Source organism: Mus pahari, chromosome 10, assembly GCF_900095145.1.
Source record: "Mus pahari chromosome 10, PAHARI_EIJ_v1.1, whole genome shotgun sequence".
Lineage (NCBI taxonomy): Eukaryota > Metazoa > Chordata > Mammalia > Rodentia > Muridae > Mus > Mus pahari.
The window spans coordinates 52,563,780-52,580,403 of NC_034599.1; the positions used below are offsets into that span (position 1 = coordinate 52,563,780).

At 47.0% G+C, this 16,624-nt stretch overlaps 1 protein-coding gene across 1 annotated transcript; it reads right to left on the reverse strand.

Moving 5' to 3' along the window:
- Positions 1–4,221: 4,221 nt before the first annotated feature.
- LOC110328034 (cytochrome P450 1A2) lies at positions 4,222–11,081 on the reverse strand. The gene is made up of 7 exons (XM_021207384.2): positions 10,999–11,081; positions 9,118–9,953; positions 8,429–8,546; positions 7,773–7,862; positions 7,377–7,500; positions 6,520–6,606; positions 4,222–4,802 (listed from the first exon to the last, which is right to left on the reverse strand). The coding sequence occupies exons 2-7, from the start codon at positions 9,943–9,945 to the stop codon at positions 4,508–4,510; spliced, it is 1,542 nt and encodes a 513-aa protein (XP_021063043.1). The 5' UTR covers positions 9,946–9,953; positions 10,999–11,081; the 3' UTR covers positions 4,222–4,507.
- Between the last annotated feature and the right edge of the window lie 5,543 nt (positions 11,082–16,624).

Here is a 16,624-nt window from a genome sequence, read left to right on the forward strand (position 1 = left end):
GAGCAGTATCTGCTCTAACCACTGATCCATCTCTCCAGAGCTTAGAGTGAAGTTGACCAGAAGCTAAGCAGGATTCTGGTTGTGGGGTCAGAGCATGCTCCACTTCCTTAGCTCTCACAGGTTTCCCACATCCTCTTCCCTAGGTCTTCAAAGGGTTGAGACAGATGTTCCACTTAGGGCTGATCATTCCACAGCCACTTGTTCCCAGTGCTGTGACCAGTTATTAGGAAATCCAACATTAGTTTTTTCAAAAGTAGTAAGCCCCAATGTTAATATTTCTCAAAGTCGCAGACAACCATGATTATGGCTGTCTAGACTGTTGGGTGATACCACCGGAGTAAGCTCCTTGGAAATAAGTTTGGCTCCTTCTTATTTCAGCTCAGAGTCATAACTTGTAGGTCATATTTGTTTTGAACCTTATGAGTCATAGAAAAAGCAAAACTGAACCTAGGGAGCCAGAGTGCAGGTGGAGCCTGACGTGGCACACACCTTTAATCCTGGGACTCAGGAGGCAGAGGCAGGTTAAACTCTGTGAGTTTGATGCCAACCTGGTCTACATGGTGCGTTCCAGGCCAGTAAAGGGCTACATAGTGAGACCCTGCCTCAAACCAGAACTCAAAGACAGAGTGCAAACGTCCCCAGGCTTTGTGCATGCTGCACTGAGCATCCAGCCCCACAGTCTTGGTTTTAGTGTCAGCCTCTTCCTCCTTCCTCCAGTCTCACCCTGAGCACTCCACTAACGTTTCATTTCCTTGTTTCCCAACACCTGGAGCCCAGAGACCCCTTAATCCCACCATAGCCAGCTGGCCCCTCTGAGCATGAAGCCGTGTCCTTAGGATTACAACAGTGATTAAAGAGTCTAAAGAGGCCTCAGGTTAGTTTAGAAGTGCACACTTCACAGTCCTGTCCCTGACTCCCACAGGAAACTGGCTTTGCTCTCACAGAGGAAACACCACAAACATCTTCACGTCTTGTTATTTTTATTATTTTAGAATTTTATTCTCATCTTATTTTAAATTATGTGTATGTGCGTGTATCTGGGTGGGAGTATTTGCACGTGTGTGTAAATGCTCACGGAGATCCGGGACATTGGATTCCCCGGAGCCAGAGTTACAAGTAATTGGGAGCTGTCCGACATGGGTGCTGGGAACCAAAGTTGGGTCCTCTGCCAGGGCTGTATGTGTTCTTACCCAATGAGACATCTCTCCAGCCTTATTTATTGTTTTTTAAGATGAGGCCTCTCTAGATATTCCTAGTTGGCTTGAAACTTGCTGTGTATTGTAGATCATGGTGGCTATGATATCTCATCTCTTTTCATCACACAATATTTTTTTTGTGTCATTTGCCATTTTAAAAAGATTGTGACAAAACACATAATAATTTACCATGTAAGTATGCAGTTCATTGGGGATAAGTTTATCCAAAATGTGGTACAATAGCTGCCACCAGCCACTTTCTAGCATTGTTCTGTAATCCTAAACAGAAACTGTAGTCCTTAAATCCAAGTTTTAATAAACAAAAACAAAACAAAATGATGACAGCTGGCTCCTCTCTCCTCCTCTGAACCTATGGAAACCTCTTGTTTTTGTTCTGTGAAGTTACCTAGTGCCTTAGTCAGGGTTTCTATTCCTGCACAAACATCATGACCAAGAAGCAAGTTGGGGAGGAAAGGGTTTATTCAGCTTACATTTTCACACTGCTGTTCATCACCAAAGGAAGTCATGACTGGAACTCAAGCAGGTCAGGAAGCAGGAGCTGATACAGAGGCCATGGAGGGATGTTCTTTACTGGCTTGCTTCCCCTGGCTTGCTCAGCTTGCTTTCTTATAGAACCCAAGACTACCAGCCCAGGGATGGTGCCACCCACAATGGGTCCTCCCCCTTGATCACTAATTGAGAAAAATGCCTTACAGCTGGATCTCATGGAGGCATTTCCTCAACTGAAGCTCCTTTCTCTGTGATAACTCCAGCTTGTGTCAAGTTGACACAAACCCAGCCAATCCACCTGGCAGCTGAAGAGTTCTTTCTGTGAACTTACCACTTGTATGAGTTACCTTTCTCAGGGCTGTGACTGAACGCCTCATGAGGAACAACTTAAGGGAGGAAGGCATTATTTTGAGTTACAGTTTAAGGAGATACACTCTCTTCTGGCTGGGAAGACCTGGAGGAGAAGTGGAGTGGCCAGATCATATGATACACACTGAACCGTTTTTCACAGTTGCTGAACCACTGTATATTTCCACCAGCAATGTATGAAGGCTATACTTTTTCCACATACTCCCCTGATACTTGTTATGTTCCATTTTAAAAATTATTGACATCCTATTTATAATGGTTGGTTTTTGTCAACTTAACACAAACTAGAGTCTCTTGGAAATAAGGAGCCTCAATTGAAAAATTGGTTCCATTAGATTAGCTGATGGGTGTGTCTATGGGACATTTTCTTGACTAATGATTGATGTGGAGGGCCCAGCCCACTGTGGGCAGTGCCACTCTCAGCCACATGGTTCTGGGTTATATAAGAAAACAAGCCATGGGGAGCAAGCCACTAAGCATCGTTCTTCCATGGCCTCTGCTTCAGTTTCTGCCTCCAGGTTCCTGTACCTTGAGTTCTTTCCTTGACTTCCCTTCATGACTACAACTGTACATTACAGGGTGTGCCATGGTATCTCACTGTGATCTTTTAAATTATTTACTTATTAGGCAGAGTCTTACTATATAAGCTGTAGCTGGTCTAGAACTCATAAAAATCCTTCTGCCTCAGCCTTCCAAGTGCTGGGATTAAAGGCATGTGCCAGTGGGGTGGTGGTGGCGCACACCTTTAATCCCAGCACTTGGGAGGCAGAGGCAGGCAGATTTCTGAATTCGAGGCTAGCCTGGTCTACAGAGTGAGTTCCAGGCATGTGCCACCACATCTAGCTAAAACTGATTGTGTGAGAAGAGGGTTTTGCTAAAACATAAGCCCAAGCTTATGTTGGACTCCTGAACTAAAGTGACCCTCCTGTCAGTCTCCTGAGTGACTGGGCTCACAGGTGTGTGCCACCACACTTCCCTTATTCCATTTACATTTCCATAGTGATTTGTGATATTGAATATCTTTTCTTATGTTTATTGGCTGGTTATATAAATTTTAAAGATTTATTTATTTTTATGTGTATGAGTGTTTAGCCAGCATGTCATGTATACCTGTGTGTCATATACCTGCCTGGTACCTCTGGAGGTCAGAAGAGGACATCACATCCCTTGGAACCAGAATTATAGACAGTTGTGAGCCACCATTTGGTTGCTGGGAATTGAACCTGGGGCCTGTGAAAGAGCAGTCAGTGCTCTTAACCACAGAGTCATCTCTCTGGCCCCTGTATATCTTTTTAAGAGAACAGTTGACTCTAGTTCCTTGTCCACCATAAACTGGGGTATCTTTGAATTATTGAAGGTCTTTACATGCCCTTGGCATTAACCTCTCATCAGAGGCATGGCTTCCAATTATCTTCTGTTCTATGAAGTGTATTTCTACCTTTTCTTCATGTGGTGTGTGTGTGTATGTGTGTGTGTGTGTGTGTGTGTGTGTGTGTGTGTGTGTGTGCATGTGCACATGTTGGAGTGTGCGTGCCCAACTCATGCACAAGCATTCAGAGCCCAGAGGAGAGTGTGAGGTTTCTTCCTCTATCATTCTCTGCCTTGTTCCTCTAAGACAGGGTTTCTCACTGACTCTGGAGCTAGCTGTGTGGCTAGGGTAGCTAGTAAGCTTCCCGGGATCTACTTATCTCTGCCCCATAGCTTTGGGTTTACAGGCAGGTATGGCTATGTCTCTGTTTTACATGGGTGCTTGGGATTCGAACTTAGGTCATCATGCTTGCACAGCAATTGCTTTTACCTAGAGTCATCCCCCCAGGTCCCTATTTTCACTGTCCAGTGAATTCGAATACATCTGAAGACCATGGGAAGTCACACCTTCTACTTGAGGATAGGACATAGGAGCTACCTATCCATCACAGGCTGCATTCCTTCCTCTCTGTCCCTTTCAAGTGTCCAAAGACATAACTCCTAGAAGAACAGCACGAGGAAAAAGCAGTGAACTAAGCGCCCACCATGACTATGAGAAAACAGACTTGAGGCCTGTTTTGAGTCCCAGGATTCAAGAAAGCAAGGCCTATGAACCTACACGACAACATAAATGAACCCGGAAAGAACTGTGCTAAATGAAAAGAGCCAGTCACAGACCTTAATTCATTGGATTTATATAAAAACATCCAGAGTGGGCAAATCTATTGAGTCAAAAACTAGATTAGCATGAGGTGCGGCAAGCAAGACAGGGTAGGAAGAATCTTAAATCATAAATCATAGTGGGTATGGGTTATGGGGTGAACATGACAGACACTATTGTAAAATTGATTGCAGATGAATTAAATGGGGAAAGAATTGTATCTCAAAAAAAAAAGGGGGGGCTGTTATTTAAAAAGAAAGGAAAAGAAACGAGAATGACGGCCCCACTGATGCTTGGACAGTCTTCACTTGGAAAAGCGTGGCCATGCCTGGACGTGTTCACAGGTCCCAGGCTTCATGGTCAGCCCGTAGTTGGGTGTCAGGTCCACCTTCACACCCGGTGGCACACTGAACTCCAGCCGCTGCAGCAGGATGGCTAAGAAGAGGAAGACTTCCCACTTGGCCGGGATCTCCCCAATGCACCTGCGCTTTCCCAAGCCGAAGAGCATCACCTTCTCGCTCTGGCTCTTGTCGATGGCCGAGTTGTTATTGGTGAGAAACCGCTCTGGGCGGAACACAAAGGGGTCCTTCCACTGCTTCCTGCAGGAGGAACAGATGGGACCTGAGCTTGTGGGCTCTGTGGGGAGGGTGCCAACCTTTCTCTTCATTTCCTTTTCTTTGTGTTCCTTTTGTGTTAGGTTTGAGACTGGGTCTCATGCACCTAAAGTTGGCCTTGGACGCCATTCGTCACCCCAGGGTCACCTTGTATGAAACTCTGACCCTTCTGCCTCTACCTCCCAAGGGCTGGGATTCCAAGCATGTGATACCACACCCGGTGGTTCAGATGGAACCCAGGGCCTCGGGCATGGTAGGTGAGTACTCTACCAAAGAGCTGCACCTCCAGCCATACTAATGATTTTTTTTTTTTTAAAAAATAAGATTCTATCTAAAATGATCAACTTTAAAAATAGTGGATTTTGGGGGAGGGGATCTGTGGGAGAAGGGAGGTGGGGGAAAGATGGGGAAGAAGAGGGAGGGGGAACTGCAGTTGGGATATAATATATTAGAGAAGTTAAAAAAGATAGTGGATTGTGATTGTTTTTTAATTTTTAAATTATATTTTTATTTATTTACTTGTGTGCACATGTGGAGGACAGAGGATAACTTGAAAAATTCAGTTCTCTCCTTGTATGTGGGGCCTGGGGACTGGGCTTGGGGTGTTAGGCATGGCATCCTTTACCTAATGAGTCATTTCCATGGTCCAAGGTAGCGGTTTTAATACGCGTTTAGTTCCCTTTTTTGTTGTTGTTGTTGTTTGTTTGTTTTTGCTTTTGCTTTTTTGAGACAGGGTTTCTCTGTGTAGCCCTGGCTGTCCTGGAACTTACTCTGTAAACCAGGTTGGCCTCGAACTCAGAAATCCGCCTGCCTCTGCCTCCCAAGTGCTGGGATTAAAGGCGTGTGCCGCCAACGCCCAGCGGTTTTTTTTTGTTTTGTTGTTGTTGTTGTTGTTTGTTTGTTTGTTTTTTTGGTGAGGGCCTTCCACATCACATACACTACCAGCGAGCTACTGGAAGAAGGAAGACATGTTTCTCCCCCTTCCCTTTCCACCAGGCCAGCAGCACAGTAGCTCACTGCATGCTCAGCCTATGCTCATTTTTCTTCTGACTGAAAGTTGACAATACAAATACAGATGGTGTTCTCATATTCAGTATGTCCTGGTTTGGAGGGATCTCCTATCTACAGTTTAGAGTGGACTTTCCCAAGGAGGTCATTAGACAATTCCCATAAATCATTTGGGGTATCCTTGTTATCTATCAGACTGGAACCTTGGGGCATGAGGAAAGTTCTTAGTTAATTCCCCCTTCCTTTCCTTTCTTCCTTCTTTCCTTTCTTCCTTCTTTCCTCCCTCTACCTCTCTCTCTCTCTCTCTCTCTCTCTCTCTCTCTCTCTCTCTCTCTCTGTCTTTCAACAGGTATGGAACCTATGCTAGCCTAAAACTCATCAAGAAGCCCACACTGGCCTTGAACTCTTTGTAATTCCCCTGCCTCAGTCTCCTCCTCAGTAGGCTGGATAACAGGCATTTGCCACCCAAATCACACACCTAGTTAAGTTCTGTACACTGAAGTTTGTGAAACAGGGTCTAAATTTTGTCACTTAAAATAGGCTATCTAGCAACAAGGCATTCCTTTTATAAGCACTTTCTCAAGAGACAGACAGACAGCCTTCCTATTGCTGAGCGCGCCCCTTCCTGAAGGGACAGACAGACAGCCTTCCTACTGCAGAGTGTGCCTTTTGCCCCTGAGGGCTATGTACTCACTCATCATGGTTGACCTGCCACTGGTTTATGAAGATACAGCGCTCCTTGGGAATGTGGAAGCCATTCAGTGAGGTGTCCCTCGTTGTGCTGAGGAAAGAAGACAGCTATGTCTATCAGGGCTTGAAAAAGCTGAGATGTGGCTTGTTCCTTCCTCCACTCCATCCCAGTGTCTGACTACCACAGTCTCCAAACCCAGTACTGGGAGATCATGTGAGGGTCAGGGAATATGGGGCAATTGCCCTTCCTTTTTTGGGATCCTGCTCTTCAACATTTGTTTAGTAGACTGTCTTGTGCTCAGCGGTGCACCGGGGCAGTCTGAACCTAAGAAATGAGCAGGTGGGGCTTGCCCTGAGGAATCTCCAGCTTTTTGTACAAGAAACAACTAGACTCGGGTATGAGCTGAGCTAAATGTTTGCTCTTACAATCAGGGAACATGGGCCTGAAAGCTCTACAAGTCATCGGAGGATTAGTGAGCCCAAAGGAGCTCACATGGAAGAGTGCGTGAGTCAGGACTGGTGTTGGGCTAGAGTAGACTTTGGGAGCCAGATGTTTGGTTAGAAGTCTTTCCGGGCAGAAGGTCAAGCTCGAGCAAAGCTGGCAGGCGACTGGGTTACCCTTGTAAAGGACAGTGAGGAGGGCCTGGCTGAAGAAGGTGTCCATAGGGATTATATACAAGTGGAGGTGAGGGAGTGACAGCTGGGGCCATGGGGGACCGGACTGGATGGGGTAGACCAGAGACTGAGATCAGGAGCTAAGACACGCTTCAGGAATGGGATGGAGCCTGAGTTGGGACCAGAGCTGGGAAGTTGGGTAGAGGAAAATATGAAAACTTGAGGGGCACAGAACAGGGTCATTACCTGTGGGGGATGGTTAAGGGGACAAAGGATGTGTATCGGTAGATCTCCAGGATGAAGGCCTCCAGATATGGCAACTGGGGTCTGTCAGAAAGCCGTGGTTGCCGATCCCTGCCAACCACCGTGTCTGTAAAGCACAAGCAGACCTCATGGGATGCTCTGCCTGCTGCGTGCACTTGGGTCCCTTTTGTACTAGTATCACTCTGTCTATGTTGTACTGTTTACTCACGTTTCTGAGACCCCCACAGTCTCCCCCCCCACCCAACAACGTATCTGGATAAGTGGGGCATGCCATATGCCTAGAGCTTACCCATAGTGGGCACATAGACATGTATTTGTGGGGCAAGTGACCCAGAGCCTCAAGGCTTCTCTGACTCTAGGGTTGGGTACAATACATACCCAGCTCCTCGTGGATCTTCCTCTGCACCTTGGGCTGTGTCACAAGTAGCAGAATGCTCCAGGTGATGGCTGTGGTGACTGTGTCAAAACCTGGGCATCAGGGAGGAGGGTGAAGGGGAAAAGAAAATGGACAGAAGGAAAACTCTTTGGTTTTTGTTTGTTTGTTTGTTTGTTTTTACCAAGCACTAGCATAAATGGAGCAAGCTTTCTCTGTCTGTCTGTCTGTCTGTCTGTCTCTCTCTCTCTCTGGCTCCCATCCTGTCTACCCTGAGGGAAGGACTCAGAGGCAGGAGAAGGCCAGCCTGGGATACAGAGGTGAGACCTAGTCGCAAATGTAATAAGTCAAAACCAACCAAATCAGAAACCAAAACAAGCAAAACCCAGTAGACACTTGTTTCTCAGTCAGTAGCTGGGATTAGAAGCCTGGACTTCTAGGTATAGAACTCTTACAATTTCCCTGTGGGTAAATCCGGATCTCCAAAGGAGAGCACTTAGTTGAGTTACTCCTAGGAGTTGGTGGTACAGCATGAGGTCACACCTTGATCTTAGGGCAGGAGTCTGTTCTGTGTCACCTGATGTGGTTGATGAGTGAGCTGATAGGTTGTATATGGGTGAATAGCAGTTGGTGGATGGAGGGGCAAAAATGTGGCTCCTACCAGCTCCAAAGATGTCATTGACAATGTTGACAATCTTCTCCTCAGGGATGAGACCGCCATTGTCTTTGTAGTTCTCGCTGTGCTTAAACAGGGCACTTGTGATGTCCTGGACACTGTTCTAGGAGGACATAAGTTCAGGGTAACTTTGGCACTTCCAGGGCCAAATGCCCAATCTTGCCCATCCCACTTGATATGTCCTGGGGGCCTGGGAACTGCTTTGGCCTCCAAGCCCTGGGCTGGAGCTCAGATTTTTGAACTAGCATCAGCCCTAAATAGAGTGTAGTCATCTCATGTACCCCTAACCCTTCCTTCCCATAACCCCAGGGCTCAGGTTTCGGAGGAGGAAGAGGTAGGGTGAACACAGGGAAGAAAAGTGACACGAAGCTGGAGCTTACTTAGCCTTTGTTCTGGTTCATTTTCCTGCAGAACAATAAATTGCCTTTAAATTAGTGAAACCCTTCCCCCCAACCCCCATCATTGCAAAGCTCGCCCAGGCTCCGTCACATGCCTCCACTTTCTGGGGCTTGAAACAGTCCCCAGAGGCGAGCTGTAAGGAAGAAGGAAAGGCTTCAGGTCATACGGTTGCTAAGGGGCCTCGGCTGCACATGACACTCTGAGTACCTGGGAGTAGGACTCCAGAGGGCGTTCTCTGGCGGTGGTGTGGGTTACAGCCTGCCTCCCAGTCTCACCTTGTTGAAGTCTTGGTAGTGCTCCTGGACTGTTTTCTGCAGAAATAGCACAAAGTTATCATTGAAGGTCTTAAACCTCTTGAGGGCCGGGTTGGGCAGGTAGCGCAGGACCGGGAAGAAGTCCACTGCTTTCCCTGAGGTGACATTCTCCACAAAGTCCCTGCTGTTCCTCACGATGTTCAGCATCTCCTCGCTCTTCCGGGGGAAGTTCTTCCCAAAGCACATGGCACCAATGACGTTAGCCACCGATTCCACCACCTGGTTGACTGGTTCGAAGTGGCCAACCTCTGACATCACCTTCTGGAGTTTGTCGATTAGATGGTTAGCCTCCTTACTCACGTGCTCCTCCAAGTAGCAAGAGGATGCTGATGTCGGGTCTGAGGCTATGGAGAAGCTCTTCAGGGCATCCTGGGCCAGGCGCCGGCGGGCAGCCCACACAGGTCCAGAGTCTGGGTTGAAAGTCATGCTCTTGCCGTTAGTGATAAGTGTGAAGCTGTAGAGGTCTGGCCGGCCCTTGAAGTCATCTCCCTGCCTCACCAGGGCCTGCTTGATGGTGTTCAGGCCGCTCAGCACCACCACAGGAGTGGAGCCGATGCGGATCTGCAGCACGTCCCCATACTGCTGACTCAGCCGTGTCAGTGACAGGTGTGGGTTCTTCCCCAGGGTCAGAATGTGCCCAATGAAGGGCAAGCCCCAGGGTCCCGGTGGATTCTTCAGACCTTTGGGAACCTGGGTCCTTTTGGCTCTGACCATCCAGAACACTAAACAGAAGATGGCAGTGGCTAGTAGCAGCTCTGGAGCTAAGGAGATGTACTGGGAGAACGCCATCTGTACCACTGCAGGGGAAATGGAAAGATGGAGTGGTTGAGGATGGATTCTGAGCGAATCCGTTTATTCTTTCGCTCACTCATTCAGTAGGCGCTGACATACATCCTGTGCTTGGCTTTCAGCCACACATCTGAAAAGTGAATATACCTGTCGTGTGTCTTGTTCTTTCAGGGATTTGCCCTTACCCCATCCCAAAGCCAAGGGCTGGGAAGGAGCCTTGCATTTACAACTCTAGTGTCTGGATTTCCATCCCAGGCTGTTCTGTCTACGTCTCTCATTTCCAATTCTGAGACTGGCGTGGATGCAAGTAACCACTCCCAAACCATGACGCTAGAGGCAGCCCCTCAACAGCCACAGGAACAGAGTGTTTGCAGCACTTTCTGCCAGAGGGTCCAACACATTGGTGGTACCCTCCACACACCCAAGGAACAGAAGATACCTCCTTGCCCAAGCGACAGAAAGCCACTATTTCTGGGATGATATCAATGACCTGTGACATCCTCCTTTCTCTGTAACACTCTAACAACACCCAGCAGGGGTACCTCCTCCAGAAGTGAGTCTTCATTTACCTCTATGCTTAGAGGCTGAAGTGGGCTATGGCCAGGTCCAGGGCTGCCCAACGCCAGATGGGCATTCTTTCCCTACCCCTCTACTCCGGCAACTGTCCTTAGAAAAAGCCTGGTTGAAACTGTTTAATTAAAGATAATGTGCTACTGAGATGGCTCAGTGGTTAAAGCACTTGCTGGCAGGCCTGATGACTTGTGTTTGATCCCTGGAATTGATGTGGTGGAAAGAAAGAACTGATTCCTGAAAGTTGTCTCTGAGCTGCACACATAAGCTGTGGTGTTCAGACAGACAGACAGACAGACAGACAGACAGACACATACACACAAACATACACACGGAGGTGCAAAGGTCTGGCTGAGAAGTAAGAAGCAAAACCTTAGACCTCTCAGATTGCCTTCACTTCCCACAGGGTCCCCATTTCTCCATCATAATAGCATTTAGGAAATAGAATCCAGTCTCATGATCTGGAAAGACACACAGACATACCTGAAGGGCAGGGGCTGGAGACTGGCAGACTTGTGGGAGTCAGTCTGGGACTTCTGGGTTTCGACGAGGGGCCCTTTATAACACCACCCCCTCTGGACTGGCCCAGGTGCCCAGGTCACTTGATATCAAAGCTGGATACCGCACAAAGCTGGATACCAATCAATTCTTGGCTTCAAGCCATGGCTCCTCAGCTCCACCTTCCACTTGGGATCAGAAGTGGCTTGGGGTCCATGGAGATAAATATTCATGGAGATAAAAAAATATGACATTTTAGGGGCCAGGGTATATTTCTTTGAAAGAATATACTTCTTTCAAAGACAAGGCAGGGTTCAGGGAGTAAAAATTAGGCGGATGAACAGATATAACTTCTTCTAGCCCCCAGGCCAACCAGGGAAGCTCATGCTCTCCACGGAGGCAGATAGGGAGGGGCATTGTACTTGTGACTTTTCTGGAATTAACAATCTACCTGACAAAAGCAAGAGAAGGAAGGAAGGAAGTATGGAAGGGAGGGAGGGAGGGAGGGAGGAAGGAAGGAAGGAAGGAAGGAAGGAAGGAAGGAAGGAAAGGAGGGAGGGAGGGCTATTTTGGCTCATGCTTTTGGGGTATAGTTTATTGTGGCAGAGGAGTTGCAACAGCAGGAATGTGAGGTGGCTGGTCACATGGCATCTGCAGTTAGCTGGTCACATGGCATCTACAGTCAGGAAGGAGAGAGAGAGAGAGAGAGAGAGAGAGAGAGAACTGCAGCCTAGGGATGGTATAGCCCACACTCAGGCTGGGCTTTCCATCCTCAGTTAACCTTTCAGGAAAGGTACACCCCGAGGACCATCTTCTAGGTGATTCTAAATCCCATCAAGATGACACTGGAGATTAACCATCACACCTATGTTGTAGCTATCTCATCACACCCCACACCCATGTGTATGTGTGTGTGTGTGTGTGTGTGTGTGTGTGTGTGCATGTGCATGTAACTGAATCTACATCCACAAACATGCTTGATGAGGACTCTGTCACTGAACTATGTCTTGACTCCTCTCCCAACTTTTATGTTCTTTAGAATTTTGTATTCTAAAGGGAGGCTCTCTCTGCACCCTCCCTCCTGTGGAAGATGGTAAGGAATTAAAAGCCAATAAAGACAACTCATGGGGGCCGGAAAGAGAGGGAAAGAGCACTGACTGCTCTTCTAGAGGGTTCAATTCCCACCACCCACATGCCAACTCACAACTGTCTGTAATTCCCGTTCCAGGGGACCTGACACCCTCACACAGAAAAATGTGCAGTCAAAACACCAATGTATCCCAGCACTTGGGAGGCAGAGGCAGGCAGATTTCTGAGTCCAAGGCCAGTCTGGTCTACAGAGTGAGTTCCAGGACAGCCAGGGCCACACAGAGAAACCCTGTCTTGAAAACAACAACAAACAAACAAACAAAAACAAAAAACCCCCAAACACCAATGTACATAAAATAAAAGTAAAGAAAAAAATTTTAAGAAAGAATATTCATAGCATGGATTGCTCTTTATGACAATTTGCTTGGACTCTTCTGATCAACACTATTGGAGGAGAAAAAAATCCAAATAAACCAGAAAAGTTCCAGGACAAAGAAACAAAAGAATTAAAAGCAAATGCAGGGTTGGGTATGGTGGCACACATCTCTAATCCCAGCATTTGGGAGGCAAAGGCAGCTGGATTTCTATGAGTTCAAGGCCAACATAATCTACATAGTAAATTCCAGGACAGCCAGGGTTACATCATAAGAGCCTTAAAAAAAAAAAAAAAAAAAAAACCAAATGCAATATGTGAACTTGATTGGATTCTATTTTTAACAAAAAGCAACTTTTAAAGCTACAGAAGGCATTTTTGGAGAGATAACTGGGGACTCAAGGACATGGTCTGGACATGGACATGGAGATCAAATGACGTTTTCAAATGAACACCAAATTTCTCAGATGTGACATACAGTTGTACTTACATGATATCATAGTTCCTGTTCTGGTTCTGTAAGGAGATACCATGACCAAGGCAACTCTTATAAAATGAAACATTTATTGTGAGTTTGGTTACAGTTTCAGAGAGTTAGTTCATTAAGGCAGAGAGAGATCAAGATTGGGCCTGGTATGGGGTTTTGAAACCTCAAAGCCCACCCCCAGTGACACACATCCTCCAACAAGGCCACACCTCCTAATTCTTCCCAAGCAGTTCCACTAATGAGGGACCAAACACTCAAATGTATGAGCTATGGGGGCCATTCTCATTGAAACCACATGTAGGAAGATATTCTTGTTCTTAGGAGATGAATGCTGTGTACTTTAGGCGTGAAGTTTCATGATGCCTACAACCTTCTTTCAAATGGTTCTTTTTTTTTTTTTAAAGCCTACATTTGGGACGGTTGAGATGGCTCAGTGAGTAAAGGTGCCTGCACCAAGCCTGATGACCTGAGTTGGATCCTCAGGACTCACGTGGCGGAAAGAGTTGTCCTCTGATCTCCACGTGTGCCTTGGCACATGTACATCTTAACAAATGTGTACTTTCTTGACCTACCTCTCTTTCTGTCTCACACACAATAGATAAACACAATTTTAAGATATCGGGTGATGTCAGTGGTTGCAGTGGTGGCGGCAGCCAGGTGGTGGGCACTCAGGAGGCAGAGGTGGATTTCTGTGAGTTCAAGGCCAGCTTGGTCTACAGATGGAGTTCCAGGATTACAGAGAGAAACTCTGTATACACACACACACACACACACACACACACACACACACACACACAAAGCTTCAGGATTAACTTCTGCAAGTGTTAAGGAGGAAGAATCCTACAGAGTCACAAAGCTGTTTTGAAGGCAGCTAGGACGGAAGGAGCACTGACTTACTGGGTTCCACTTGCTCAAAGAGTCAACCTGAAAAATTAGGCTAGCTTTTATACAAATTCGTTTTCTTCTTTCTTATTGAGTAAAGTTTATGGCTTATTCTCTTTAGGTGCCTCTCCTCCATTTTTTTTGAGGCAGAATCTGCCTATGTACCCTTGGCTGATCTGAATTCACTATGGAGACCAGGCTGGCCTCCAGTTCACAGAGATCTGCTGTCTCTGCCTCCAGAGTGCTGGGATTAAATGTATGTGTGTCACTATATATCCCTTTAGCTACAGATGTCTTAAAAAAATTAAAGGTATGTGTCACTTTATACACCCAGATGTGCTTTGAAAAAAAGCCACAACAAACCAAACAATCCACCTGGTGCCACATGACCAGGGCAGAGCATGAGTCCAAGATGACTACCAGTCTGGTGCCTCAAAGGCCCAGGCAAGACCGACCACACCCAAGACAATCTCCATCTGGTGGTAGTTAGCCCGGGTAGGGTATAGCACTCCTGAGACTACTCGTGAGGCAATCCCAGATATCCAGAGGCCCCAGGGAGCAAGCGAGTGATGGGGAAATGGAAGAGAAAGAGAAGCAGAAGGATGTGTGTACAATGAAGGGAGGCAGAACTGGAGACTCAAAGGTAGTGAGGAACAGCCGGATGTGATGCCACCAAAGCCATGGTGACATCCTGGCCTATGCTGCCACAGTGGCCCTGTAGCAGCAAGGTCTGTTACCACCCAAGGCCAGGTGAATGTCCCTGGTCTCAACTGCCACCGAGAATCATCCATGTTGATGTCTGAGGGCTGTGCCGAACTGGCCCCATCCCTTGCCTAGGTATTGTGGGAGAGCTAGCCTGGAGGGTGAGATCAGGAGAGGGGTCCCTGCCCTTCACCAGATTCAGTACTCAGAAGAGCAGCCCCTGGACCCACGGAGCACAGTAGAGATGACCCTGGTTTTGGGAGTTGTGGGTGAGCCAGCCCCAAGGGTGTGAATGTAGGAGATCTAGCCCTGAGACTCATCGGTCATGCAGTGGTATGGATGAGGGAGAGATGCCCTTCTTTGCCCCTTGTTCCTCACCACCTATGGCAGGTGGGAGAGTTGGCCCTGAGGTCATGAGAGTGGGAGAGGTGGCTTTGCCTCTTGCTGGCTGCAGCATTGGATGAGCTAGCCAGAGCAGTGTTGGAGAGCTTGCCCCAGTGGTGTGGGTACAGGATTGCTGCCAGGCTGACCAGCGCAGATACCTCCCAGGCCCACATCCAGGACTTTGGATTGGCCCACGCCAACATCTACCTCATCTATGAACTGCCGGAGCACATGAAGGGATTGCTTCTACAGGTCCAAATCTGCAGAATCACTATGACACAGAGCAACAGCAGGGTATCTGAGAGGAGTCTCGGTGAGGTCCAGTACTGATGGTGTAGCAGAAGCCAGAGGCCTCGAACCAGACCAATGACTCACTACAACTTCCACAACAAGATTTCTTTTTTCTTTTGGGAGGAAGTGGAAGGGCATAGGGTGGGTACAAGAGAACAAGGAGATGGGTGGGATTGGGGTGCATGATGTGAAATTCATAAAGAACCAATACAAAGTTAAACAAATAAAAATTATTTTTATCTTATTATAAGCCTGTGTGAATGTTTTGCCTTCATGCATGTTTGTGGACCACATGGGTGCAGCACCCACGGGGGCCAGAAGGGGGCATCAAATTCCCTTGAGACTGGAATATAGGCGGTAATGAGCCAGGATGTGGGTGGGGCTGGGGAACTAGGGTCCTCTAAAAGAGCAGTCAGTGCTCTTAACCACTGAGCCATCTGTCCAGCTCCTAGATGTCATTCAGTTTTATTTAATGTTCTATTTGTTTCAGGATCTCCTTTGGGATTCCAGGTGATCTTTAGACTCTAAACTCTTGGCTATGGCAGGCTTCTCAGGCTACCCTTGGTTTTGATGATTTTGTTAATTCTCAGGAGCCTGGGCCAAGTGTTTACAGTATATCTCTCTGCTAGAATTGGTCTGGGGTTTTCTTCTGGCAAGCCTGTGGTTGGGGGTTGTTGGTAAAAGGATCTGAAAGGTAAAATGATTCTAATGTGACTAAGCATTGTCTTTGTGACTTTGGTTGGCCGAACAGAGCCTGGCAAGTCTCTCCAGAATAAACAGTGTTAGGCTGAGAAGTAACTTCATCCATTTTAAGTCATCTCCCCTCTTTCCATTCAGCATCCTTTGAAAGAAGTCACTGAGCACAGGCTACACCCAGGAAGTGGGGAGCATATATAAATATTTGGACACTTATCTATGACAGATAGCTTTTGTTTTTAAAAAGTAAACTACAAGAGGGCAGGGTTGTAGCTCAGTTGGTAGAGAACTTATCCACCATGCACCAGGACCTGGTTTGATCCTTAGCATCTTGTCAATGGAGCATGGTGACACATGCCTATAAGCCTAGCACTTGGGAGGGGCATCCAGGAAGATTAGAAGTTCAAGTTCATTCCCAGATACATAGGGAGTTTGAGACCAGCCTGGGTTACATGAGAGTATGTTTCAAAAACAAAATCCTACAATAAAGAAAAGTGCACATATCATGGCTAGCTCAGTGAATTGTTTTGTTTTGTTTTGCTTTGAGACGGTCTCGCTATATATATAATGCAGTGTCCATGTATAACTTTAGGATTTTGAATATGACTGGGGAAGCAAGGGAGTGAAGAAAGACAGACAGAAGACACCACACAGACAGACAGACACACATACACATACACACACGCACACGCACACACACAGGGGAG